Genomic DNA, 25,738 nt, shown 5'->3' with positions numbered 1-25,738 from the left:
TTAATACAGTTTAACACTCATGACACTGTGTTAAGGTGGTATCAGTGTTTGTTCAATGATGCCAGAAACTGACAGCCGACTTGACTTTTAAATGGAGAGCTGTCGCATGGAAATTTAATAATTTTTGCTTTTTAAGAATTCGTCAATCTGTACACACTACGCTTAAGGTATCAACTTGGTGAAAACATTGTGTACCATACCTCAGCTAGAAAAAGAAAATCAAGTCTGAGTAAAGCTCAAACTTTGAGTCTCTGTGTGGGAGTGTTCATGGCAGAGGGAGGCTTCCTTTGTCAGGAGGTACACTGGCAACTTCCTTTATAGACTGCTGATCGCAACCACATCTTGCAGATTTGGAATCAGTGTGTTGGTGCTGTTGCTAATTCTGACCAGACATTGATTTTTGTGCTGGTTATTTCAGTTATTTCTGAGTCAGTAGTAACTGCCGTGCACAGTAACTGATGTCCCGTACAAATGAAGTACCCGTTTCATGAGTCAGATTTTGTTCAGCATCTGTCAAATGCAGATTAACAGTTGTAGAATTTCTTAAAACCTTTTAAATTAATTAATTTAAAATTAAAAGTCTTTACTTAGAGAGAAATGCACTGCTCAGCTGGTTAACTGCCTGTTTGACTGTTGAAACCAAAGTAATTAAACAGTTTTGCAGCATTTAAATTGCTGCAACTAACTTGGGATAACATCATAATTTTAGTTTCACTCTAATAAAGGACAGATAAAGTAGTAGACAGTATCAGCTACTGAGAACTTGTAAGAAATGTAAGAACGCTGCACATTAGAAACTATGTCTTAGTTTTAAACCTGGATGAAAACCGTGCAAAATAGGAAGTCACCCAAAGTAAAGTATCATTTCCTCTTTTCACTTGATTGTGAGACATTACTGTCTGGTAGTTGGTAATTAGGGAAAAACAAAGGAAATAAAACTTGAACTACTTCCTTTTCAATTTCAGCAAACAGAAGAATCGAAATGATTGGGGAACCAACAAGGAAGTCTCGCTGTGCGTGTTTTATTGTCAAAATGTTATCATTTTGGAACTGTTACCTGACTTGCACGCTCTGTTTGTAACTTCAGGTCGCGTAGGAACTCCCCACTTTATGGCCCCAGAGGTGGTGAAGAGAGAGCCGTATGGTAAACCCGTGGACGTGTGGGGCTGTGGCGTTATCCTCTTCATCCTCCTCTCGGGGTGTCTCCCTTTTTATGGCACCAAGGAGCGTCTGTTTGAAGCCATCTGCAAGGGCAAATACAAGGTCAGGGTCCAATCAAAGTGCGGCCACAGTCTGAGCTCTGCTGTGTGGTCCTTATAAATCCTACAAAGACAAGAGTCACCACATTAAGAGCAAACACTGTAGAGGTGGATTCATGCCTTATCTGGTAGATGTTTCAAAGTTCAGTCTCCTATTAAACTGCTCTAGAGCATTAATACTAACATTCATTACACATTCTCTTTAATAACAGCATTATTAATACTGGATGGAGCAGATGGCTGGACCTTCCTGAGCCTGGGTCTGCTGAAGGTGTCTTCCTGTTAAAAGGGAGTTTTTCCTTCATGCTATTGCCAAGTGATTGCTTCAATTTAATTCAGTTGTATTTATACAGTGCCAAATCACAACAACATGGCCTCATGGCCCTTTATATTGTCAGGTAGACCCTCCAATAATACATACAGAGAATAACCCAACAATCATATGATGATTGCTTATAGGGCATCATCTGATTGTTGAACGTTTCTCTGTACTATTGTAGGGTCGACTTACGGTATTGTAAGGCGACTGTTGCTGTAATTTGGCGTAATACAAATAAAATGGAATTAAATTATTTTTATGGAAACTAATCCTGTACCAAACACCCAACTTCTTTTAACCTGGAACTGTTGTCAAGTTGTGCATAATAATACGAATACCACTGAGAATATGATTTTGGCCTGTTGGACTATTCACCTGTTTCTTAAAATGTTTTTTATGCCTGTGAAGCAACCTAAACCTTTATGAGATACTGGGCAATACAAATACAACTGAATTATATATATATAATTCAGTTGTGTGTGTGTGCATATATATATATATATATATATATATATATGCACACACACACAACTGAATTATATATATATAATTCAGTTGTGTGTGTGTGCATATATATATATATATATATATATATATACTATCACACCCCACACACACACACACACACATATATATATATACAGTGGGGCAAAAAAGTATTTAGTCAGCCACCGATTGTGCAAGTTCCCCCACTTAAAATGATGACAGAGGTCAGTAATTTGCACCAGAGGTACACTTCAACTGTGAGAGACAGAATGTGAAAAAAAAAATCCATGAATTCACATGGTAGGATTTGTAAAGAATTTATTCGTAAATCAGGGTGGAAAATAAGTATTTGGTCACCTCAAACAAGGAAAATCCCTGGCTCTCACAGACCTGTAACGTCTTCTGTAAGAAGCTTTTCTGTCCCCCACTCGTTACCTGTATGAATGGCACCTGTTTGACCTCATCATCTGTATAAAAGACACCTGTCCACAGCCTCAACCAGTCAGACTCCAAACTCCGCCATGGCCAAGACCAAAGAGCTTTCGAAGGACACCAGGAAAAGAATTGTAGACCTGCATCAGACTGGGAAGAGTGAATCTACAATAGGCAAGCAGCTTGGTGTGAAAAAATCAACTGTGGGAGCAATCATCAGAAAATGGAAGACATACAAGACCACTGATAATCTCCCTCGATCTGGGGCTCCACGCAAGATCTCATCCCGTGGGGTCAAAATGATCATGAGAACGGTGAGCAAAGATCCCAGAACCACACGGGGGGACCTGGTGAATGACCTGCAGAGAGCTGGGACCAAAGTAACAAAGGTCACCATCAGTAACACACTACAACGGCAGGGAATCAAATCCCGCAGTGCCAGACGTGTTCCGCTGCTGAAGCCAGTGCATGTCCAGGCCCGTCTGAAGTTTGCCAGAGAGCACATGGATGATACAGCAGAGGATTGGGAGAATGTCATGTGGTCAGATGAAACCAAAGTAGAACTTTTTGGTACTTTTTTCTCACAGTTGAAGTGTACCTCTGGTGCAAATTACTGACCTCTGTCATCATTTTAAGTGGGGGAACTTGCACAATCGGTGGCTGACTAAATACTTTTTTGCCCCACTGTACTTATATATATACTATCACACCCCACACACACACACACACACACACACACACATATATATATATACAGTGGGGCAAAAAAGTATTTAGTCAGCCACCGATTGTGCAAGTTCCCCCACTTAAAATTATGACAGAGGTCAGTAATTTGCACCAGAGGTACACTTCAACTGTGAGAGACAGAATGTGAAAAAAAAATCCATGAATTCACATGGTAGGATTTGTAAAGAATTTATTCGTAAATCAGGGTGGAAAATAAGTATTTGGTCAATAACAAAAATACAACTCAATACTTTGTAACATAACCTTTGTTGGCAATAACAGAGGTCAAACGTTTACTATAGGTCTTTACCAGGTTTGCACACACAGTAGCTGGTATTTTGGCCCATTCCTCCATGCAGATCTTCTCAAGAGCAGTGATGTTTTGGGGCTGTCGCCGAGCAACACGGACTTTCAACTCCCGCCACAGATTTTCTATGGGGTTGAGGTCTGGAGACTGGCTAGGCCACTCCAGGACTTTCAAATGCTTCTTACGGAGCCACTCCTTTGTTGCCCAGGCGGTGTGTTTTGGATCATTGTCATGTTGGAAGACCCAGCCTCGTTTCATCTTCAAAGTTCTCACTGATGGAAGGAGGTTTTGGCTCAAAATCTCACGATACTTGGCCCCATTCATTCTGTCCTTAACACGGATCAGTCGTCCTGTCCCCTTGGCAGAAAAACAGCCCCATAGCATGATGTTTCCACCCCCATGCTTCACAGTAGGTATGGTGTTCTTGGGATGCAACTCAGTATTCTTCTTCCTCCAAACACGACGAGTTGAGTTTATACCAAAAAGTTCTACTTTGGTTTCATCTGACCACATGACATTCTCCCAATCCTCTGCTGTATCATCCATGTGCTCTCTGGCAAACTTCAGACGGGCCTGGACATGCACTGGCTTCAGCAGCGGAACACGTCTGGCACTGCGGGATTTGATTCCCTGCCGTTGTAGTGTGTTACTGATGGTGACCTTTGTTACTTTGGTCCCAGCTCTCTGCAGGTCATTCACCAGGTCCCCCCGTGTGGTTCTGGGATCTTTGCTCACCGTTCTCATGATCATTTTGACCCCACGGGATGAGATCTTGCGTGGAGCCCCAGATCGAGGGAGATTATCAGTGGTCTTGTATGTCTTCCATTTTCTGATGATTGCTCCCACAGTTGATTTTTTCACACCAAGCTGCTTGCCTATTGTAGATTCACTCTTCCCAGTCTGGTGCAGGTCTACAATTCTTTTCCTGGTGTCCTTCGAAAGCTCTTTGGTCTTGGCCATGGCGGAGTTTGGAGTCTGACTGGTTGAGGCTGTGGACAGGTGTCTTTTATACAGATGATGAGGTCAAACAGGTGCCATTCATACAGGTAACGAGTGGGGGACAGAAATGCTTCTTACAGAAGACGTTACAGGTCTGTGAGAGCCAGGGATTTTCCTTGTTTGAGGTGACCAAATACTTATTTTCCACCCTGATTTACGAATAAATTCTTTACAAATCCTACCATGTGAATTCATGGATTTTTTTTTCACATTCTGTCTCTCACAGTTGAAGTGTACCTCTGGTGCAAATTACTGACCTCTGTCATCATTTTAAGTGGGGGAACTTGCACAATCGGTGGCTGACTAAATACTTTTTTCCCCCACTGTATATATATAAATGAAGCTAAATACTGCAATGCCTCCAGTGGCCATTTATGTGGGGTGTGATAGTATATATATATATATATATATACTATCACACCCCACATAAATGGCCACTGGAGGGATTGCAGTATTTAGCTTCATTTATTATCCCCAGAGACTGCTGTATGTATAGCACAGGGACAAATGCGCAATGCCAACATGACACTTATGATTTCATATTCCTGTTTTGGTATTTTTGTGTGTGTAGATGAATCCCCGCCAGTGGAATCAGATCTCAGAGAGCGCTAAGGACTTGGTGAGGCGTATGCTGATGCTGGATCCCGCCGAGAGAATCACAGTCTACGAGGCTCTTAACCACCCCTGGCTCAAGGTACTGCAGGGCACTGAGAAACATCCCATGGTGGTTGGTGTTGTGAGACCTTAAAGTCTTTGTGTCAAATCTGATATAGTTTGACCATTATGCTGGGCTCCATTTTATCCCTTTGAGGAACAGTAAGCGTGCACTGACATGTATCCAAAGTTTTGACTTTTAGCCTTTTTTTGACACAAGTGGAATACTAATGCCACGTCGCCTGAAGTTGTCACGCAATGATCAGTCAGCTATTCAAGCAGGAAAGCAATGACAGGAAGTGCCAGCTCAGTGGTGTTGGCGCTTGTCATGTGTTGTCAGAGGAAGCTTTTATTGTGTCTTCTTCTGTGGGCAGGGATGGAGGGGTACTTAAAAAGGATTTCTTGACAATTCTGCCAAGGGACTTGGAATTCATCTGGAAGTGGTCTGACACATCAGTCAAATCTCTGAGTTTTAAAGGACACCCCTACTTTCATTGTTGCATTTTAGTCCGTTATAGGTGTCCCTGATTTGCTAAAGTTTAGACACATCAGTGTTTGTCTGAGAGATCGAGCTGGAGCAGCGCAAGACTCTGTTTAGTGTTGATTGCGTTCCCCTTTTTAACAGAATGTCACACAAACCCACACAGTTGTGCAGTGCATGAAACCTAACCTGAATTCTTCTTTTTACCAAATTACATCAGAGGCAGAGAACCAAAAATGGATCTTCTGCAGTGCTTCTTGTAGCATTTGTGTGGCAAAACTCCCACTGCAGCTTTCTGACAGCCTGACGGCAACACAAACACTGTGAGGCAGCGCCATGTGGCTAATTAGCCAGAACCACGTTATTTAATAAGGTTCTGGCATAATGTTTTTGTTTGCAGCAGCCTGTCTGCAAGTGATGTTACTTTGTGTGATTTATTGTTCTCATCAGAACAGTACCTGATAAACATGCTACAGCGTTTGTTTACTTGTACCTTTAACCTGTTTCCACATATAATCTGGAATATAGATTTAAAAATGCACATAGGTTTTTACACCTGAAGAGTTCTTTTTGGAAGTTACATCAGAAAACATCCAACCACATTTTGTCACTTATACCCTCCAAAGTCTGTCGAAAGATGTTGAAGACATTTAATTACTCTCAGTTCAGCAATCTGCTCCTGCTGTGCATCTGCCATCACACGTAGAGTTTTCAATGAAACACAGAAGAGAAGAACAGAGTGCATATGTTAATAGAGCAGCAAACATCATAACATATTGTAACATAGAAGTGATCGAAGCTGTAACAGGCCACATTGCTGCAACATGTGGCTTTCTTGAAAGCCTAAGGTTTGACTGCAACCGCATTACTTTAAATCATGCTTTAGCCTTTAACTGAACTTTCTGTTGCAGTGCATTGTGGGTAATGTAAGTGCTAGTTTTGGGGGAGGAAATGTTTGGAATAAAGAGACTGTCCACCATGAGTCTGGGAAAATTTCAAGAGTACAAAATTCAATTATTGGACAATTTTTATTAGATTTGCAAGAGAACATGGACAAGCCTTCATCTTCCCAGGTGGATTCTTTATTTCCTCAGAGTATGAACACTGTGCAGATTGTGTTTACACAAACTGGGATCTGTGGGTTAGCTGGTCTTGCTTTGATCCCAGTGCATTTTATTACCATTTATATCTGCATAACTGTTTGGGGGGTTTTGTTCCTTGTCCTCCAGGTACAGACAACATTTTAATTTCAGGTGTGAATGAATTATTTAGTCCATACATAATGCATGTCCTTTAACACACTGTTTTTCATTTGACCTTCTCTGAGTGGTAAAAGCCCACTGCTTTCAAAGTGTAGTGTCCAATAAATGGTCCATGCTATAATGACAGTGCCAAACATGGCTCAGCAGAACTCTTCAGTAGAATCCTCCCAGTGTAAGAAGTCGGTTTAAGCTCGTGTAAGCAATTTTCCTCTCTGTGTTTTCTTTCTAAGGAGAGGGATCGGTACGCCTACAAAATCCACCTGCCGGAAACCGTGGAGCAGCTGAGAAAGTTCAACGCCAGGAGGAAGCTCAAGGTTTAATATTACAATATCATATTGTAATATTCAAGACTTCTGTTCATGACTTCTGTTCATCTCAGTGTGTATTGATGATATACATAGCTGGGGCCACAGATGCATGTGCTCATGTTCCTGCTGTGGTTTCAGGGAGCCGTGCTGGCTGCAGTGTCCAGTCACAAGTTCAACTCCTTCTACGGAGATCCACCCGAGGAACTCCAAGACTTCTCCGATGATCCCACATCCTCAGGTAGCCAAAGACACAGAAGTCAAGCTCTTCTTTGTTGTCTTTTTGGCTACATAATCACACGTTCTCCCTCTAATTTCCTTCCTCTTTTTTTCATGTTTGAGTTCTCCTTTCTCTGTAAGGCCCTGTGCAGGTTATTACAAGAAAGTTTGTGCAACAAGCTCTTAAATATACACCAAAGATAAGAGCTGTAATCAGAGGATCTACTGAATATCTCTTTATTAAGATTAATAGTGTCATACAGATTGCATCAACTGAAAACACAAATAATTTCCAGTTTATCAGTGTTAATCTCAGAGGCACTTGTGAAGCAGCTGCTTCAGACTGTTTAAATGTTGATGGCAGCCTATGCACAATGCCAATGTTTTCATTTTTTGTGTATTTTTCTTAATGCTTCCCACATGCTAGGACTGCTAGCAGCAGAACGTAGGTACCTGTTTGTTCTCTCTGTGCTGTGCTTTGTAGTAGTTTGTGTAGCCCTGTCACCATAACTGCCTTTGCCATTTGATATGTTGTTTCACATTTAACTGTTAAAAGCAAGTTTGTTGTGGCCATTTTATGCCACCTAAAATAAATGATTAGATGTTGTGTCCAAGTCTTGGAATGGTAGCGCCAGTCCTGCTGTTTATTCTGGCATGATCCCTGAAGTGTTGTTATTTTTATATTACAAACCCACACTTAAACACAGGAGCTGTTATAACAGTTTAGAGGTCATGCCCGTGTATGAGGAGTGATCACAACCTTACCTGATATCAAATTTGTCTCCTTTTAAAAAATCTTCTTGTGCCCCTCCTGTAAGGCTTGTTCTGTCCCATTGCACATGTATGCATTGTGCACTGTGTAGTAAATTCAACTTAAGTCTTGTAACTCTGATAAGTAGAAGAAACTAAATTAGATTCTATTTTTGAAATAGATATTTTCTCTAAATGAGCTGTGCGCCAGCCCACTACGATAATCTCACGCTGAGGGACGAGTTCACACAGACAGCCCTGATGATCTTAAAGTAGAGATGTGCTAAATTTAAATCGGCCAAAGTTTTAGTGGCTGAGGAACTGAACTGTAGAACAGTATTGTATACAAATGGAGGTCATTATTGTGACAGACCTAATCAAAAGTGCGGCCAGGCTGAATAACTGAGAAACTGTTTTGGCATTTGAGAGCTGTGCAGATTTGCTGAGTGACTGATGGACTTCTGACGTGTGTGCTTTGCAGGTGCTGTGTCTCAGGTGTTGGACAGTTTAGAGGAGATCCACGCTTTGACGGACTGCAGTGAAAAAGATTTAGATTTCCTCCACAGTGTTTTCCAGGACCAGCATCTACACACACTGCTCGATGTAAGTGTCACACAAGCAAATGAGTGATTGTCAACACTTCACTCTAACAGCTGGAACAGTGGGAGATAGTGTGTTTTATTTTTGTTGTTGTATTTTTCCATTAATAGTTTTTTTTAAATATTATTTATAAAAAATGAAACTTTAATATCATTTTCTGGTATTTGGTTTACAGTTGACTGTGTGTCGTTAACTGTAAGGATGGAAGTTTTGTGCAGATCGCACAGTGATGTGTGAACTGCGTGAACTGAGCCTAAGCTAAAAATACACATTCAGAACTAGCTCTGTTCCAGGTCATTGTCACTCAGATGATTATTCCAAAAGCATGCACAAATATTAGGTGTATAGCCAGAGGTCCATTTTAATTCAGTTGCATCCCCTTTTTTTAAAGAGTCCACTGTGGTTGCCTTTCATAGCCTACAAATCCAAACTTCTGCACCCATTCTATCGCACATGAAGCTTGATCTAAAGATGTATCAATAACCCTGTAAATGTCAAAGGAGCTTGCAAAGGAAAGCGTCTGGACGTGTCACGTCTCATCCAAGAAGCTTCTTCAGTTCTAAGGTCAAATGGTGGGGAGTCCCAGATTTAAGCCTAGTGGGAGTATCCCCCCACAGAGGGACAAAAGGACCCCCTGATGGTCCTCTAATCGCCTGAGCCAAGGTGTGAAACTGGGTGTGGGTCCCAATCAGCCAGAGTTTCGGGTGAGCTCATTGTGAAACCTGGCCCCACTTTATCATGCGAATTCCTGAGGTCAGATGGCCCAGGATGTGAGTGGGCGTTCAGGCGTCGATTTGCCACACGGAGCAGCGCGAGAGTAAAGCACGAGGGAGGTGCTAATAATCGGCTCAGTCATTTTTAATGATCGTTGAAAGCCCAGATTGTAATCGAGATTAAAATTTGATTAATTGAGCAGCCCTAACATCACATGTAAAGTACAGTGTGTTAATACACAGAAACTGTTGATAATCCCAGCTGCTCCTATGAAATCATCACTTAATACTACAGCTCTGTTTTACTGTGAAACAGTTTCCACAGCCTCTTCTTACAGGTGTTGTTAACAAAGACCTTTTTAAAAATATGTGTTTCTTACTGCTACATAATCATGTGTTATAAACTTTATTACCTCTTTATTCTGCTGCTCGTCTGTGAGTTTGGTTTGGACAGAGCAGCCACTCTTTCTGCAGTGAGGGGATTTGGAAGTAGCCTCACGCATAAATATTAAAACCTTTTCCTGCTCATTTCCAGCTCTGCATTTCTTTTTAACTTCGGCCTCTGATAGTGAAGTTTTGCCTTATTCACAGTTCAATGTAATGTTTTAGGGTCGAACAGCAGGTGCGTGCAGCGTCTGTGGTCAGGGACAGTACTGTATTATAAAAGGGATAGGTCCTCGCTGTGACATCATACACAGGTGAGTGTAGAAAAAAGTGTGTGAAATGGATCATTTAGAGCAGACAGAAGCCTGAGCTTTTGACGTACAGCCATAACTTGTACAGCTATGGCTTTCAAACTTTACATGTTTAATATAGGCATGAACTTTTGTAACAATAAATAAAAGACAGAAAATAAGGAAAAGCCTAACAGGTCCACTGTAAACATGCTTTGGGTTTTAGGAAAGCATTTAGTGCCCCCATTCCACTACTGTGATGTACCTCACAACCAGTGTTTTTGGAGGGGGCACAATGTCTTTGTGGAAATAACCCCTTTATAAGATTCAGTCATTGCTTGTAATATAAGGCATAAATAGCATCTTTCCACACACGGGGATGCTCTTTCCTCTGGAGGCATTATGAAAAGGTCATGTTGTTTTTTAAGATGTGTCCTTAACACAGCAGCAGCTCGCTTGGACTTGAAAAATGGTCCGGTTGCTGCTTGTTTCCGTGACTCAGGGATGTTGACAGAAACATCTGAGTCGTAGGTGACAGCAGCAGACTGTGACCTACAACTGGTGCGCCACATTCAAACCGTATTGGGTCACAAAATTGCAGCACAGAGGCCAGACCACATTTAGGATTTAGTTGGACCCCGATCACATCATTTTGCCTCTGAGGCAGCTGTGCTTTCTCTTCCTTTGATCCACTTTGTTTAGTCTGATTTCTGCGCTGTAGTTTGTTAAACTGAAAAAGCCGGTGTGAGCGGTGTTTTTATAGTAAATTAGGCACATCATTAAGTGAAAGATAATTACAATGAATATGAGCAAATGCCAGTTAATGTGCTCTGTGTTGAGATTTGGCTCAGCTACTTTAATACACATATTTCTGCATTTAAAACAAATTGGTTAAAATCAATGGGAGAATTTCAAAGTAGGATTGATTGGTCAAATTCAGCTCTCAGGACTGTTTTGGCCAATTATGTGTTTAGTTATTTTTGCTCTAAAGTACAAGTGTGGACAAATTTTTAGATACACTTCATCATTTAAAAGACAAACTTTAACTAATGGCATCCCCTTAATATTTATTCCATATTTAGCATGGACACCAAAGATGGTACCCTTAATTTAATTGAACTTTTATGGGGATTTCCTTCCACTTTGGAGCTAAAAGAGGCCACGCAAACACATGAGATATCAGTGGAAAGCCCAGGATATCCTCTATTTAGTACATCAGGACTTAGTAGGATAGCTCAAATAAGTCAAAAGATATAGACCAAAACCAAATGTCCACAATGTGACATAAATGTATACGCTGGTTCTCGGGAGAATATTTTGTAGGACCACCTTTTGCAGCAACTGCTCAAGCTGTCTCAGCTTTGAAGGGCAGCGTCTCCAAGCTCCAGTTTTCAGAGTAGGCATGGTGTTCTTTAATTTTTTCCTTCTGTAAACACAGAGCTCATCTGAAAGGTCAAAGGCTCCAGTTTCATCTCATCTGACAAAAGGACATCCTCCCAGAAGCTTTTGGGCTCATCAGCATGCATTTTGGTGCATTCCTGTTTTTGATGTTCATTAGTGTTCAAAATTAAACGGATGGTGTGATCAGAACACACTGGTTCATTGGTTTTGGATGATTTCGTTGCTCTTGTTCAATCATCCAGACCATTTTTGATCAACCTGGTCTTGCATTTCCTCTTGAGTCCCAGGAGGTTGGCCACAGTCTCATTAACCTTCTAATTTGCAATACTATTGTCAACTTTGGTCACAAGAACATGAAGCTGCTTGGAGATTGTCTTATGGCCTTTGTTTTTAACATTGCTATCTATAGAACTCCTCAACCAGCTCTCTCCTTTGCTTTCTCTCATCCATGTTCACTGTACACAATGATATCAAACTACAGTTGCGTGTTTTTGCCTTCAGATAGGCCATACAGCAGCATTTGTTTTGATAATTGTACTCTATTACATCCCAAAGATAATACAGGTATATATTCGATAACTGCTTTTAACTGAACCATTTTTCAGAAGAAATGAAACAGTCAAACATGCAGATCTCTCCTGTTCACCCCCACTTTCACACCCCAGCCCTGCTCTGAGGAGGGGGAGTCAGGAAAGGACAGAGCATCACAGGCCAGCCTCGGTCATTGAAAATAAACAATGGCTGGTATTGTTGAGCCTCAGTGCCATTCACAGCAAGCACACCCTTCATCACTGTATGCGCGGCTCAAAGTCGCCTGCACATCGAGGGAATACACAAAATCCTGAAGACGGTGAACGGATGGAGCCTCCTGGCTTGCAAAACTCATGTCTGTGTGTTTGCGATCTGTTGGCTGTGTTTTTGTGACACTACACTTTCTGTCTTTTGGGTGAGTTTGTTTCCATTTTTTTTCCCTTCTTCTGATGTTATAGCACAAAGAGTTTTGTCAAGACATGCATCAAGCTAATTCAAAGTCAACCCGACATCCCCCAGTGTGTGTTTCTGGCGTTTGACATGTATAATGAGGCATTTTAGTCGAGTGCATTTGTATTTGTATTTTTCTTTTTTTTCCCTCGTGTATCCGAAACTCCTCAGGCTTTCGAGCTAATGGAGGCGAGGAAAAATAAGTTACCCTCAAGGAACTGATGTCTGCATTTACTTGTCACTAATAAGAAATTAGGAAATCACACTGTTTCTCATCATAAAATAAGAGCCGTCGTTTGTTTGTCGTGGCTGTTGCCACATGCACACGTCGTCACGAGATCATGATCGAATATGTGCCTGTGTGTGACAGCTGTAACAGTGAAATCTGCGTCTGTGCACATATCTTTGAGTGTCTGGTTGGTTGGTTTGTCTTTTGTTACCCTTGATTCAGACTTCGGTCTTTGCTACACTTTTATTGTAAAACTCCATCAGAGGTCAGCTCACGATTGCTTAACACTCAACAAAAGCAGAAAGATGTTGAAAGCATGAGGACGTGAGCGCAGTAAATATGCGTAAATGCTCAGTGGCTGCAAACGACGTGTGGCACGGCACGCACTCGTGGTGCCAAGCACCATTCAGGTTTCCTGAGGAGTGTGCTGTTTGTCTTTTGAGGAGTTTGTTCAAAAAGAATTGGATACAAATGCCCTCTTGAGATGTGTGCGTGCAATCTGTGTAGGTTTCTTTTGGGGCTTTTTTTTTCCTGGCGATGTCAGGTGTTCACAGCGGTACAGGTATTGGAACTACCTAATGTTGTAATCAGCATCTTCCTCCCCACTATACTGCTATTCACTCACAGTCCCTCCTCTCCTAAGTCTCTCTTCCTTTGTCTGCCAGCCCTCATCAGTCCAGTTTAGAGGACTGATGTCCATGTGTGGATGAACCATTAGAAACTTACAGGAATGTACCAGATGTGTTTTACAGCTCATTCATTGCGATAGCTGATGTTTTCTCGTTTCCCCCTACAGCTCTATAATGGAAAGAAGTCACTGTTCCCTTTTATAGAACTAAAATTAACACTGCATTCCAGATTTGTGTGTGTCATTACTAAGCCTCACCAATCCTACAAATAAAGGCTGTCCTTTATTAATATGTTTGTGGAAACATTGTTACCCTGTGCAAAAAAAAAAACAAGTGCATATGTAAAATTAGATTTATGAATCATGCACACCAGCCTGTTGTGCCTACCCAGGCTTTTCTTAACCACCTGAACCAACAGGTTTGTGCATTCAGTCTACATACCATCTGCATATTTCCACACTTCTATTTCTCTATATAAATAAAAAAAATTAACCTGGAGGTGAAGCGGAAACAGTGATGATAATGTTGTAAGAGAGAAGGCTGCACCGCTGAGACAGGAAGGCAGGAGAAAGTCAGACTGAAGAGACTGAAACAATTATCCAAAGTGGATGCCAGAAGAGGCACAGCTTTGTGTTCCCACTGGAGCCATGGCATTTGAAACCAAAAAATAAGGCAAGGCTCTGGTTGAAACAAAGCAGATCTCAATGTTGTTTCCCCTGAGAAATACTCACTGTGGCTCAAAATGAAAAAGCCAAAAGTTCGAGCTTCATGCTGCTCTAAGTGCTCCAGTTCAGACTGGCTCTATATCAGCGGTCCCCAACCTTTTTTGCGCCACGGACCGGTTTATGCCCAACAATATTTTCATGGACCGGCCTTTAAGGTGTCGCGGATAAATACAACAAAATAAAGCTAGTACCGGTACCGAAAAAAAGAAAATTTATTCATAACACACGTGAAAAGACCAAGGAAAACAGAGTAAACGCTAAAAACGATAACAAAATAACGCTGAAAACCGATAAAAACCCTGAAAACTATACATTTCACACCTGAGCCTCAACTCTCGCGGCCCGGTACCAAACGACTCACGGAACGGTACCGGTCCGAGGCCCGGGGGTTGGGGACCGCTGCTCTATATCATCATCTCAGGTGCAGAGCTCTGGCTGTAAACATGTAAGCCCCGCCCACCTGTTAAAATGTTTAGTTTACCTGGGATGGCCAATCAGAATCAAGTTTGCTTAAGGGAAGAGAAAGGGAGCTAAAATGGATCATTTCAGACAGAGGATGAACTGATGGGCTGCACTAACACCTGGAATTAGGTAAAAAAAAAAAAAAAAAGAGGATTATTTCAAGCTGTGAGTCATGCAAAGCTACTCTAGTAAAGGCCATGTTAAAAATATGGAGTTGAAATGAGCATAATGGGCTCAATTTAAATACAATTAGAACACCAGCCAAAGAACACCTGCAGGTCTTCCTGTAAATTATTCAGAGGGAAATTAGGATTGTCATTGTTTAAAAATGATTTTTTTAGAAATGTATATAAAAATATTTTTGGGGCTTTTTTTGTGATCCTGAACCAGAATCTGAGGCAGCTGAGTATTTAGTCGCACAACTTCAAACTTCAGTTTTGGGTATGTGTAGCACCACAGACAACTTCTGTTTGTGCATTTCACCCCCCTCCACGAAGACACGCTTTTCTTAAGACAGCTGCAGACACTTTTGATTCAAACTAGAAGCAAAGTGAATGTCTCAGTGCAGTGAAACAGCAGCTACATGTACTTGGTGTACAAAATGCAAAAAGATTTTTTAGGTTAATGTTTATCATTGTGCGCTGCATGATGTCGTCTGCTGTCGTGGTTGTAAGAGGGAGAACAGAGCAGCGTTGAGTCTAGGGCTGGTACAAACACAGTTTGTCTGTGACTCTCAGTGTCTGCCTCCGAGAGTGCTTTTCTTTGTACACATTATGCAGCCCGCTCATGCACTGCAGAGCAGGTTAAATGAAAACTACAAGTTGCTCCTCAAACATCACATTGTTGTTGCTTTGTATATGATTAGATCTGCTTTCCACAGCTGTGGTTGTCTGTGTCTTTTGTTCCAAAAAGCCACCCTCTGCTTTGATTTGAGCTTCAGCTGCTGCTTTTGTTTGGACTGTGTCCAGGGCCACTTTTCTATCCAGACATGCAGTCTCGTTAATAAACATCGGCGATGCAGAGCAGTGCTGTTCATTAGTCACAGGATTTTTATAAGCTTGTGTCTGTTGTCTTTCTGTCAGAGTGATGAGGAAACAAGGTTGTGGCGGTTTTAGGATTGGGGGGGGGCAAACTGTAAAAGTGGCATTAGCACTCAAGCTTACGCTGTTTCATCGAAACTTCTTTAAGTTTAAGTGTTACATCAATTTTAATTTTGTGTGCACTTGATGCAGCCAAAGAGAGATGTGGTTGTTGTTGCTGCTGAAACCTTGTGAATTTCTACTCATAAAACTTGGAAAGGTGTACTAGTTGAGCAGTTTTGTGCACATACGCACATTGACCGTGTTCTGATAAACATTAAGGCTCTAACCATTTTCTGGGTTTAAATATAATGTATATAATGTGTTTAATATAATATATAAAGGGGAAAAACAGCCTGAAGGGCAGAGTAAGGTGTTGGGCCACCGCCTGCTGTCAGAATGTCTTTGGGCTCTTGGTTATTAGTGAATGAAACATCAATGTTCCTAAAACATCCCCTCATTCGGTGGTTTGTGGAATGAGCGGGATAGCAAATCTAAAGGTCAGAGGATGGAAGTGGTTGAATGGTTCTAAGGTGCCACACATTATTTTGCAAATGTGTGCTGTTCATGTGGAGTTCACCTCTGTCAGTGCGCCCCAGGGCAGCTGTGGCTACAATGTAGCTTGCCATCACCAGTGTGTGAATGGATGGATGACTGAATGTAGTGTAAAGCGCTTTGGGGTCCTCAGGGACTAAGTAAAGCGCTATACAAATACAGGCCATTTACTATTTCGCTTAGCCTTGGCCACAGAAGACATTATTCAAAATACATTTATCCATTCTTATTTGGTCTTTGAAGAGTTTTTCTTTTTTGTTGTCATAGTGGTTTTTGTTGTTTTGTTTTTTATTAATATAGTTTTCTCTCCATATCTTATGTGTCTCTATACACTGATCAGGCATAACATGAATAACACTGATTATCTCTTCATCATGGCACCTGTTAGTGGTTGGGTTATGTTAAGGATTCTCTTGTCCTCAAAGTTGATGTGTTAGATGCAGGAAAAATGGGCAGGCGCAAGGATGCGAGCGCGTGTGTGACACGGGCCAAATTGTGATAGCTGGACAACTGGGTCAGAGAATCTTCAAAAGTGCAGATCTTGTGGGGTGCTCCCAGTTTGCAGTGGTCAGTGATTAAAAAGTGGCCCACGCGGTCCGATCCAACAGATGAGCTACTGTAGCGCAAATTGCCAAAAAAGGTAATTCTGGGATTTTTGTTGTGGTTGTTGCTCTTTATTGGGTTTCTTTTGTAACTATGTATATTAGAAATCTAGTCAATTGTGAAAATAAAGTGGAAGCATGTACACATTCCCACATTTTCAAATGTGTTCCATAAAGCGATATATTGATGTAGCATCAGGAAGTTACTATGTGAATGTTGCAGCCATGAACAGCTTTATAGCAAATATGCAGAAGACGTGTCGTTGGTCGTGTTGACCTCAGTGAAAACTAATTTCTGGTCACAATCTCGCTGTCCAGCTCATTGTCCTTGTGCTTTTTATCTTTCAGCTCTACGATAAGATCAACACAAAGTCATCCCCACAGATCCGAAACCCCCCCAGTGATGCCGTGCAGAGAGCCAAAGAGGTAAGAAAACGTGCATTATTTTCCTCCCACGCATACATTCTTCACATCAACACTTGCATTCATGCGATGTGTGTGATGAATTTAATACCTCGTATGGATGACACACTTACTGCTTTTCTCTTGTTCACCACACACTTCTGTTTCTGCTCAGGCTGCATTAATCCTCTCGCTCACTAAAACCCTCAACTCTTCACTGCTATGGATTGCTCTGCTCACCTCTAAAGAAGCTGCTGTTTGTTTGTGGGTCTTGGCACAACCAGGGGTCCTTAAAGTGTGTCTGGGGTGGCCTGAACAAAATTGAAAATAATTCCCTATGATTTTCTTGTTGCTGTTATTCTAATAAGACATTTAGCACTAGAGTCTATGGAGTAGTATGTGTACTTGAGGTTCTGTTTCATTAAGGTCTGTTTATTTAAAAAAAAAAAAGAGAGAGGAAAAAAAAGCACCTTCTGTTGTGTGAAGGAGAGGAACGAGGTACAAAAATACAGTATATTTTGCCCCCCCTTTGTTTACATGTGATTACATATGTGCAGTGTTGGGGAGTAACGGAATACATGTACCGCCGTTACGTATTTAAAATACAAAATATGAGTAACTGTATTCCGTTACAGTTACCGTTTAAAAAGGTGGTATTTAGAATACAGTTACTTTGTTGAAATAAATGGATTACACGGCGGTACTTCTCTGTTTCATATTGTCGCGGGTCAGGACTGTTTGGGTTTTGTTTGACAGCTATGTTCTGTTGTTCCAGGCGGCAGCGTTACGGTTGCCATGGTTACAGGGTGACGCTTTCTCTCTGCGTGTTTCCTGGGTGAGAGAGCGCCTGTTGTTGTGCTAAGCTAATAGGCAGAATGCTACAGGTATAGCTCTAAAGAATGTAGCCTCATGGGCAGTGTAGTTCGTGCTGCAGGGAGAATGGACTGCCATACACGTTATGTGTCTGTGAGCAAGGTGGGAGAAAAAGGAGAGTCGAAAAGTACGAGCTGTCATCGAACAAAAACGGGAGCCGCGGACCTTCAGTAACAGTAATAAATCACAGCAATAGTACATTCACGTAGTTGTAAACAGCATGATAATATATTAAGTAATCCAAAGTATTCAGAATACGTTACTCTCATTGAGTAACGTAACGGAATACGTTACAGAATACATTTTGGGGCATGTATTCTGTATTCTGTAATGGAATACATTTTAAAAGTAACCTTCCCAACACTGCATATGTGACACCTGCACTGATAGCCCCTGTCGTCTTCACAGTTATCCCTTAAATATTGGCTCTTCACAGAGTGCAGCTGTGTGGTGGGGCGACTTGGTGCTTGAATTAGTGTCTCTCCTTCAGGAAAAATCTATCTCTCTATCTCTCTCTCATACTACCAAACAAGAGCCTAACCACCAGCACCCTAGTGCATGACAGAAAAGACAGAATGAGCCACTGAAGGAGCTTTCACATCCAGCTGATAGTCGCTCATAGAAGGGCCCATGAGGTTGCCATTCCCCTGATAGAAAGTGCTTGCACACCCTGAGGCAACAAGAGATATTTGGTACTGTAAACTATAAAGATGGCCTCCACAGAACGAATGGAAAAACAGAAGTAAAACAGCTAGTAAAACAGAAGAATATTGCCTGGTATGTGTGGAGCATGGTGACAGAGCTCATGATGAAGTCTAATAAATGTTGTCCACCTGATATGCAGTGCCTAGACAAAAGACTTTAGAAGCCACCATAGGGCCAGATAAGCAACCAGGCACAGCTCAATATGTGTTCGGTCAACTAAGCCGTCTTCCACCCCACCGTCCAGTTCCAGTTACTATCCATAACAAGGCACAGGGACGTGGGTAGTCACTGATTTGACCCTTGTAGAGGCTGGCTCTAAAACAAAATCTGGGAACAGGGCCGCGTGTATTTTTACAATTGTTAAGGGTAGGAAGAAAACCCTGAAAACCAGTGGAGTATGCCACTCCACCTGCAGCTTCACCACTGTGTGGCAAAACAGAGAAAACAGATATGTTGTCTTTCCCAGCACTTCCTACACAAATGTCACCTGTCTTCCTCAGGGTTGAATGCTAGAGCTGGTGACAAAACACATTTTCTTTGGGTTCAGTCAGCATTCTGCTAGTGTTGTAGACCCCAGACAGGCAGGGCATCCCTCATGCTGTTTCTTCTCATGTAAAGAGAAATAGTATTGAATAGAAGATCTCTTCATTTGCTTCAATTTGATAATAATAATAACTTTATTTATAAAGCGCTTTCAAACAAAGTGCTGAATATACCAAAATATTGAGCATATCCATCCAAATAAGAATGGATACTACTGCATGGAAAACTTGAAATTAATGCTCCACAGGCAGCCTATAGCCCATCTGAAGAGCGGTGGCTAACTTCAGCACTGTCAGCTAAGCAAACTTCATATTTGTTAGAGGTTTTCTGAGGAATGATTGTGATGACAGCAGGATATATATGCTGGCGGGGTTTCATATATGTCATCTGCCTTAAAGGGGCGAATATACGTGTTTTAAGATAGGAAACCCAGTGTTCCTTCTGATTGGCTACCAAACAAAATGTTTAAACAACAGGTGAGTGGGCTGTGTTCCCAAGGTGACCATGTTAGACTCTCCCTGCTCTGTGATTTCATGCAAAGCAAAGAATAGAAAAACTGTCTGAAACCAAGTGTTTAGAGCAATCTGAGCTGTTGGCTCACATAGATTAATTATACATACACTGACCTCATTATTTGAAACCTTGACCTTGTTTAAAATGAACATCGACCATTGGAGCATTATTTGATGGAAAATAAGTGAAAGCATAATAGGAGCATAATAGCTTCCTTAAAGCTGCTAAGTGTAAATTTGATTCTGTTTGACCTGCAATCAAATCAGTCTGACAATGAATTATACTTGATACAAGGGTCTAATAGCGGTCCAGCCATAAACACCCACAGCATCAACTTTACACGTTGATAGCTTAGTTGCAGATCTTACATTCTTAAATTTAGCAGCGGTGTGCTTTCACACTTTTCTGACTATTATTAAGCAACACTGGCTCGTCTTATGTCGTCAGTGACGTTTCTCTTGTAAAATTGAAAGTAAGTATTTTTTATCAGCAGCAGCAAGTGACAGGAGAGTTATCTGTTATAGATGCCAGTGCTGTACTCTCTTATTGCTGGAAGATGAACCTGCAGACACAGTGTATATAATACTATAAAATCTATTCAAATAAATAAATGCATGCTAATATGTAGAGCATACATAGCGAAACCTGCATAGGTGGCCTGTAGCTGGTTATGGTAATGCTGAATCTTTGGTCATCAGATTGCCCCAATCAGAGTAAATAACAGTGTATTATTAGTGACAGTATAGAATATCTGTGAAACCATTGAAAAGGTATCTTAGCCTACTAACACTAGCTAGCTAGTCAATGGCACCATGCTACCGTTTTCACTTATTGACTACATATAAAAGATTGATATGCCCACTATGACATCATCCACCGGTTTCTGGTCTCTGCAAGTTGCATCCATAAACTGTGTGGGTGCTACACATGGATGCAGATACCTGCTAATCAGTGCTAAATAACATATAGACACAGTACAATAATGTCACTTACCTAATCTGGAACATATGTGTACCACACAGCAACCCACATTATTTGTCATAGTTCACTTAAAAATAAACATTATTGAGAGGCACAGTATAGTAACTAACAATTGTGGATGTGAAGAGGAGAGCAATCTGCTACATTTGTCTATGTTACCACATCAGCCAGTCGTCCCTTAATTTAAGCCTGAACAATATCCAAATGGAGAAGTTTAACGTTAGGTAGTTATTTTATTTTGTTGGCTTATTTGGGGCATGGGGTCTATGGTGATTGCTTTTGCAGCCATCCTCTAGTGGCATTAGAATAATTCCATTTTCTCAGTGAGCTGCTGTCATTGATGACACATCACCTAATCTGAAGTGTGAATGTGTTCCAACAAGATGCCAGTAGTGGCAGCATTATAGTGCGATAGTAAATCTCTACCTGCTGCTATACCTGGAATGTTGGACCTTGGGTTGGGCTTTTTAAAAAGCTACTTGAAGCCCTGCGTTTTCGCTGCGTAACCACATGAGTTATTTCCATCCACTGTTTCCTCCTCCTGTCTTATGGCGTGCAGCTAGCAATGCTTGGTTAAATCATTTACTTTTGGTTTGCACATATTTTCTAGTATTTGGCTTTGAAGGAATTTGGTTTGGAAACATATTTGACAATGCTTTATCTTCTGCTTTGAGTTTGTGTGGGAGCCCCGTCAAAAACCTGTCCATTATGCTAGCTGTGTCCAAGTTTGTTTTTGTTTGTTTGTTTGTTTGTTTTTTAATTCATACCGCACCCCCACTGCAATTGCTCTGCGCCTCGGCTCAAACTCCACTGAGCTCGTGTGTGTTGTTAGCCCAGGCCCCGCCTTAAGAACACACTGGCCTGTGTGTTTTAAAAAGAGACCTACAGCGTCTGTATTTGACCTTCCTCATTACACTCTGCTAGATGAGGCAGAGACACAAAAACACTAACAATGATGGGTTTGTTAATGCTCTTAGTCTGGTTTTCTTATAATAGTCTCCAGCATCTGACGGTGACTATGATGAGCTCACAAACATGCAGTCAGTCTGGCCTCACCATCGAGCAGGATGCAGAGAGAAGCTGCTGCTTAACAAGAAGGCTGAAAGAACAGGGAGCATGTGAGAGGAAAGAGTGGGACTGTGGTGTGCATTGTGAGTAGTTTTCTGAACAGCTATGCATGCAGGCAGCTGCACAAAATGTTGCTGTGTTTACGTGTGTGTGCTTTGTTAAGGGAGCAATTAAAAAGTCCGACAACTGAGAGAGTGGGCGAGGGCTGGCGTTGTAAATCCCAAAGCTCTCCAGACGGGGAAAACCATTTACTGGGAGCGGCGCTCTGTTTTTATGTGGCTTTGGTTCATGTCAAAGAGATCTGGCTAATTAACACAGCTCTGTGTCTGCGGACTTCATTTGGGCTTATAGATTCTGGTTCACATTTTCAGAAAATGGATCAAGAGTTCGAGATGAAGCCACACCAGATGCAGTTAGTTTGTGGGAATAAAAACAGCGTTTTAGTGTTGCTGTCGCAGACTTTCATCTGTCTTTTACTAGTTTTAGATCCATCTCTACAGAAAACCTACTGTCAGACACTTAAATACACACTAAATGGTGTCACCAAACTTTTTTTTTTGTACAGAAGTATCCTGTCTGCTTATATTATTATTATTATTATTATTATTATTATTATTATTAAGCCATATAATTTGCCTGAGCCAAGAAGTGCAGTATATGGTGGTTTGGAGCCCTTACACCAGTATATGTGGAAAACACATGTTCACCATCAGGGGATGTTTATTGTTTTTAATTTATTGAATGATGGTTGTTTTGATTTCAGAGGAATTGGTCATGCTTTTTCTTATGAAAGTGTCATGTAAATACTGTTACAATGGTGCATGTTCATCCCAGCCATCATAGGGCGAGGGGCGGGTACACCCTATACAGGTCGCAGGGTTTTTGTTTTTCTTAATTTGAAACTCGGTTGATTACTTTGACCCCAAGTCAACTTACTTTCTTTCAACTGAGACTTAAATGGCAACAGAAAAATTAAAATAGTCCATTTTCAAAGACTTTCATATGATGATATGATTGGAACTAGGGTTTGATATTACATGGATGGATAGATGGGATGAAAGCAAACCGATAGGAGTTGGTCTTTGAATGCTCAACGATCAGATTTGCTGCACAACTCTAGCAGAAAGATCGATGTTGAGGATCGTTAGTGGGATGATTAGATATTCAATATGTGACCATATTGCTAAATGGATGCTGTTGTCTCTGGATTATCTCTACCTTCTCTCAGATTTTCAAACTGCTTTGTCAAGTGAAGACTAATATGTTTCCCCTAAATTGGCAAGTTGGGAGCTACTTTTAGTCTTGATTTGTGAATATTGATGATGGTATATTTAGTCCTAGACCTGTTCATGCTCTCCTCCAATTTGGCATTTCCTGACTGTATTGCACTGCTGTGCAAGGGAATTTTTAGTTCAAGCAAACAAGTAAACTTGTACTGGCCTCTAACTTCTTCAGCACAGTTTGACCTCAGAGTAACGTATTGTTTAATCTTGGTTGTGCTTTCAGGGACTACCCTGCCTTCCTCCTCTGCTTCACCTGTCTCTGCTGATTCACTCTAGCTAACGCTGAAGTGCTTTGAACCAATCAGACGGTAGCCAGTGGGCTCCTGTGGGTTTCTGCTGCAGCAGGGCAGTTTGAAGACTATTCAAACTTCAGCAAAGCTTTTTCTTGCTGGCTGCACTAATACGCTCCTTTTTACCTCTACACTGTCATGTCTAATCATTAAAATGAGTTTTGTTGGTGTAGTTTTGGAACTGTTCTCTCTCAGGAGGGAAGGTTTCACTTTGGCTGTTGATACTAATCTCACAAACTACCCAGATTTACAGCCTGTTTAAAAAGCGGCTTGTACTGATTAAAGGCAGGGGTCGAACTTGATTTAACCCGACCTCTGTCATTACTGACCTTTAACCCTTTACCTGTGAGTCCTGAAAACAAGAGTCAACAGCTTTTATAATGCTTCTTTGTGTCTTCCTCCACTTAAGATTTCCTCCCAAGATGGAGCCTGTGGCGCTTTGAAACTTCTGGAAGATGTAAGACCTCATTACACTACTGCAATGTTCACTGGGAATCAGTTGGAAGTAGTTTCCTTGGCTTTGAAAGTGTTACAATATTGGATGGAGTTTTACTTGAGCGTGACTGCTGCAGTTTTGATTGGGGGGGGGGGATGGCCACTCTTCTTCAAGTCCACATAAATATATTTTATAATCAAAATTTTAAGGGCAAACTTTAAGCCACAACATTCTGTAATAGAGGATATAACCTCATAGAAAACCAAGGTGAACACTGCACTAAATTTAACTTTTCATTTTCTCACATCTGAGCTGTGTATCATATAAAAGATGATGTAACTTCACTCATTGATTGGCATTCAGTGTTAGCAATCTGACTGCTGCCATGGTTGTTTCCAGGAGCAAGAAGCTACAACATACAGATGAAAGACTGGAGTCTTAAATTATTAATTAAGGGTATCTAGCTTGGTTAATTTTGTAACGTATTGTAAGTATTGGTTTTAAAACAACAAATTTTAACATGAGGCTATGAGGCTTGACTCTTGTCCAGGCAGCCTTAAATGGAACTGTAGTTTCTGCTAATTGCACATTTGCTCAGTATTTCCGCTCTGGAGGATTGCCCCTTGGACTAAATACAATTGTGACATGGGGTCAGAGAAAATGACCTCCTGCCTGTCATTTGACAGAATGTATGAGAAATGATTCTCAACTTACATTGTGTATATATGTCGATCCATGGATCACCCCGTGCTTAGTGAGGCCCTCAATTTGAGGTTATCAAGCCTCAAACCGGGTGTTTTGATTGTCCCCACATTAGCTTTTTAAAAGCAGTTTGACTGAAGGTCACTGCGTGTGACTTCGTGTCAGTCAGTGTAGGCCTTCTCTGAACCATCCCCCCCCCTTTTAATTTTGATAGGGAATATAATTACTGAATAAAACGAGTCTTATTTTATTAAGAACTAAAATTGGTGATTGAGATCATAAACTCATCAAAGGTCATGGATCAGAGGAAGCAATGTGCACTTCTCTCATAGACTTCTAAACCATCAGAAACTGTATCTCTTGCTCCCTGCTGGCCACGCGAAAGTATGCAAGTTTGAGTCACTAATGCAGTGGTTTCACTTTTTAGATTCAGAAAGGTTATCCATATTTGTAATCTATTATCCTGGTATTAGTCCAAAGCTGAAGACAACTTTTTAAAATATAGATGATTCTCACGTAAATTCATAACAAGAGCTATGCACTAAAATGTGCATTTTCTCACACACGCTCGCTTTCCCACTGCTCACTACAGAAGATTTTTTGTTTTGCCTGGTGTATTGACACCAAACATCTGATCTTGCCTGATGTGGTTACCACTGCACTACCCACTAATGGTAACAGTATCCTTTCTACACTTAAGTGTGGAATTCACTGGTCAAAAACATGAACCTGACAGATCTCTTAACCAAAAAAACAAAAACCTAATGCATTTGTGTTTCTGAAACAATCAGTAGGTGTGATTTAGACTAAACCTGCCAAACGTTTTGGCAAGTAAAAAAATTTAAAGGTCCACCGCATTTAGCCCAGAAAAGAACATCTGGTGCCTGGTGGGTGTTTCTAATTTCTATGGACATTTGTTCACCGTTGACATGGGAGGTGACGACATACTCTGTCACTGTTGGGTTTTTTTCTGTTGTTGTTGGGGTTTTTTGTTTGTTTTAACTCAGATTCACATAACTGTGCATTTGCCTCAGCTTTTTCTCTTTGTCCAGCTGGTGGAGTTTTGTTTCTCATTGCAACTGATGGCCTCACA

At 41.2% G+C, this 25,738-nt stretch overlaps 1 protein-coding gene across 14 annotated transcripts in view; it reads left to right on the top strand.

Annotated features, from left to right (window-relative positions):
- caska (calcium/calmodulin-dependent serine protein kinase a) overlaps window positions 1-25,738 on the top strand; it is a 161,734-nt gene that overhangs the window by 108,311 nt on the left and 27,685 nt on the right. For 5 of the 14 annotated variants that reach the window (XM_006805982.3, XM_006805978.3, XM_006805975.3 and 2 more), the window contains exons 7-14: window positions 1,088-1,263; window positions 5,100-5,222; window positions 7,156-7,239; window positions 7,372-7,471; window positions 7,877-7,894; window positions 8,681-8,802; window positions 17,198-17,275; window positions 23,917-23,964. In XM_006805982.3, coding sequence (XP_006806045.1) covers window positions 1,088-1,263; window positions 5,100-5,222; window positions 7,156-7,239; window positions 7,372-7,471; window positions 7,877-7,894; window positions 8,681-8,802; window positions 17,198-17,275; window positions 23,917-23,964 — 749 coding nt within the window. The remainder of the gene's footprint in view (window positions 1-1,087; window positions 1,264-5,099; window positions 5,223-7,155; window positions 7,240-7,371; window positions 7,472-7,876; window positions 7,895-8,680; window positions 8,803-17,197; window positions 17,276-23,916; window positions 23,965-25,738) is intronic. The other 9 variants (XM_006805983.3, XM_006805980.3, XM_006805979.3 and 6 more) reach the window with 3 other exon arrangements.

Source organism: Neolamprologus brichardi, chromosome 16, assembly GCF_056152115.1.
Source record: "Neolamprologus brichardi isolate AB-2024 chromosome 16, ASM5615211v1, whole genome shotgun sequence".
Lineage (NCBI taxonomy): Eukaryota > Metazoa > Chordata > Actinopteri > Cichliformes > Cichlidae > Neolamprologus > Neolamprologus brichardi.
Note: the sequence above shows the minus strand (reverse complement) of the source record. Positions and strands in the feature narration are given on the sequence as shown.